General features: G+C 47.0%; 1 protein-coding gene across 1 annotated transcript; it reads right to left on the bottom strand.

The window, feature by feature from the left end:
- Positions 1–944: 944 nt before the first annotated feature.
- BDQ94DRAFT_178262 (uncharacterized protein) lies at positions 945–1,865 on the bottom strand (the record flags this gene model as incomplete). The annotated part of the gene is made up of 2 exons (XM_026773091.1): positions 945–1,520; positions 1,572–1,865. 2 exons carry the CDS (start codon positions 1,863–1,865, stop codon positions 1,044–1,046), a joined length of 771 nt encoding a protein of 256 aa, XP_026619356.1. The 3' UTR covers positions 945–1,043.
- Between the last annotated feature and the right edge of the window lie 1,619 nt (positions 1,866–3,484).

A 3,484-nucleotide genomic window follows, 5' to 3' on the forward strand; every position in this document is an offset into this window, starting at 1 on the left:
ATACCAAAATCAAGGCGGGTCGAGGGAAAATACGGGCCATTGCTTTATCAGGAGAGGCCTAAGCCAGTATAACAGTTTTCTTAGACGCCCCGAAGAAAGAGGAGGAACTAGTGGCTGCAGCAGTGGCCCTCGACTGCAACCAGCAGATGAGAAGGTCTCGCCAAATTTAGTATTGCTTTGATGGTGCACTGTTCGGTCTATACAGCCGAGCTAGTAGCAATTGACCATTCTCATGGACTTTTACTTGAATTATGCTATGTTATTCTTTATGCCCTAGAAAAAGATTCAATAGCTTAGTATATCACGTCTGACAATATAACATGGAAATGAACTCTTTGATACTATAACCAAATCAAATTTTCACCTTTTCTAAAGACCTTACAAGGTTAACTATTCTACGTGTTGATGTATCTTATCAATAATTTGGTGGTTGCTAAAATCGAGCCAGGAAACCCTAGTTTCTACAACCAATATAGATACTACAAGTACAGAGATTCTAAGGATAACGATCAGACATGATGCTTGCTTTTATAAAATTGGGGGCGGTCGGTTGTACTGGTTCGATTGATTGTTGGTCAGTATTTGGGTGTAAGGGAGAAAGCCCGTCATTGTGAGCAGGATGAGTGGAAAGGGTAATACAAATAATATTCTGGTGCCAAAGGTACGGTCACTTGAAGCAGTATCAGATCACAAATGATTCCTCTTGAGAATCACCATAACTTGATGAGTGTACATGTCATTGGGCAGCTTAGCCCTTACCGGAGCTTCTTGTGCATGACATAGTTACATCTGAAGATACCATGCGTTCATAGACTCTAGGCTCTACATAGAGGGGACTTAACAAGGATCTACAAGTTTGTCGGGAAAAGATTCGGCTTCCTCGATTCACATTATGATAGAAGCTTCTGTTATACAAATACCAAGAATTAGTAGGTATAGCCGGTGATGTCAACATCCGCACCGTGCAGTGAATATATGGAGACAGCCACCATAAGCCACCAAAAGCGAGACGCTTCGTCTTGTCCCTACTTTAGTCCTATCATTCAGCTGCTACGTACAATTTCTAAGCACTTGGACGTACTCGCAGCATCATCAGACCAACGTGAACACCCTATCTCCCCTTTAGGCTTCTCCAGCGGGATACTCATTACACGATGTCCAGGTTTCGCCGGCGACAGGGCCTTCTGCGTGCTTCTTCTGCCCAGGAGACATCCAACACCGAGCATTCCTACCGCAATGCATGCCAACGGGACACCCACCCCGACTCCAATTGCCACCTTCGTCAACATCTGGGGCTCGCCCTTGTTGCTGCTACTACCTTCTGTCGGGACAACAGTTACCGTTGTTGTAGGAGCAGCGGTAGCGGATAGGCTGGAAGAAGGATCTAAATCAAAATTGAGCAGTGTCGGACTCAGGGTGAATGTCTCGTGTGTATTGCAGCAGGAGGTGGAACTACCACAACACCAAAGTCCCTCTCCACAGGAGGTCAGTTGGTAGGTCCAGTCCGAGTTGCCGCCGTTCTGCCAAAATTATCAGTAAGACTTCCGTTGTTACACTGAGATAAGGCATACCTGATCACTGCAGGTATCTTTAGGCAAACAATTCGTCGAGTTCCAAGACTGATCGGTGCAAAATTCCCGATAATATTCACCTCCGCTTGTCAGACAAAGGCCCGTTGGATCACATTTATCCGGGTCGACACTGTTGAGCCTGCAGCACATTGAATGGACGCCAGGTATGGAAATGCACGGCTGATATATGGAGTTGGCAATGAGGGATCCATCGGGTGCGTAACATGCTGTCGCAGCAATCAGAGGGAGGTAGCTCGAGAGGAGCGTCCAGAAAGCGCCTATGTGTCTTTTCATGGTGGCCGGCCTCAAGATGCTGTTTTGATTGATGGATAGGACGATACTCTTAAATAGATAAAGAGGCAAGCTGGACATAAAACCCGGTTAATGGCTAGGGGGGCTGTACAGGGATGCGGCCTTCTGTCGTCTCCACCTTTGTGTATGCTTGCCCGCCTGAGTGCTATGGTCCATCGTTCAAGTTGCTGGAGGAACCATATTGTTAAGTTATTTTATGTTATTCCCACCAAAGGTTCAAGAGGAGACTGACCCCCGAGATCAAGCTACTGGCATGACCATCTATGGTGGTGAGGGATCAACACGGGTTGTGGTTTGTTGTTCATATGGGGGTGCTGATAAGATGCCGATGATAGTGAACCTGATCGGCAAAAAATGCACGTGCCCTTGTCTTATGCTAACTAGAACACAGCAATAGTTCGTTCCATGGCCGAATTTGGTTACACTACAGATGCGTTATAATTGGCTTTCGGCATTACCTAGCTCCACTCTGACTGATGACTGCCACGAAAGGTTGAACTGAAGGCAGAGAAAACACGGTCGAAGCACGAGAGTATCCAATGTTTTGGTCTTCCATGGCAAACATAAGGAAATCCCGCCATTGGCTCACAGTTTAGCCCCTTCGGCAATGGGTGCATACCGAAGCGGGTATGCAGGTGTGTGTTACTTCCTACAGAAACCTCTAGTCTCCCTAGTAGTCCCGAACGGGATCCTAAAACTAGAAACCCTAGTAGGACATGACCATTCCGGAGAAAACTGGGATGGTACTGTTCCAGATTGTGGTTGTCAAGGTTGTCTCCAGAACATAATGGAGTACTACTCCGTCCTGTTCATCAAACCAGGGATATCGCAGTCCTTGGAGAATTATCCCGCCCCTGTGTAGCAAAGATGTCCTCAATTTCATAGAGATATGACTCCAATTTTGAACATTACCTGCCATTTGCCAGATAGCAACAGGTACATGTCATTGCAAAGCATATGTATATAAACGCACCGTTTTCCGCTCCTTCCAACGAAATCAGGATATTCGTTTCTGTCCGCCTCTAACCCTTTTATCTCTTAAGCTGTCGCACAATACGATCGACAAGAGGGAACGTGTAATAGGTACTGCGGAATGCTATAGTAACAGACGAAGGTATAATCATATCTAGTCAGCCCTGCCTTCTCTTCCAGGCCAAACAGCCAGTGTTCCTAAGGCGAAACGATGTGTGAACGGAGTTCTCAACTGCCACCATACGATCAATGCAGCTGGGGATGTCTTGGAATTGTAGATGGGGCTGCAGCCGGCCCTGTTTTAGCGAGAGCTTCATATATGCGGTGGTACCTAACTGCGAACACGAAAATTTTGCATCTGCTGTCGTTAGTCGGCGAATCCTGCCCTCCCTTGATGCTCCTTCATCGGACACGCAAGGGATATGCGCAGATCATCCACTGCTCGCTCATTATGCCAACAGGCAGTAAAAGCGGCAACCCACTAAGGTACACACCGCAGAAAGCTGTGGGCAAGCAGCCCGGCATTCTAGGGGTACGAGCACGTGCCGAGTGGGACAGGATCCTGATCCATATATGCGGGCTTAATTTCTTCCTCCGTTAATATCTTAGAATGACACCCGCTCATATTG

This window comes from Aspergillus welwitschiae (genome assembly GCF_003344945.1).
Source record: "Aspergillus welwitschiae strain CBS 139.54b unplaced genomic scaffold BDQ94scaffold_137, whole genome shotgun sequence".
NCBI classification, from domain to species: Eukaryota; Fungi; Ascomycota; class Eurotiomycetes; order Eurotiales; family Aspergillaceae; genus Aspergillus; species Aspergillus welwitschiae.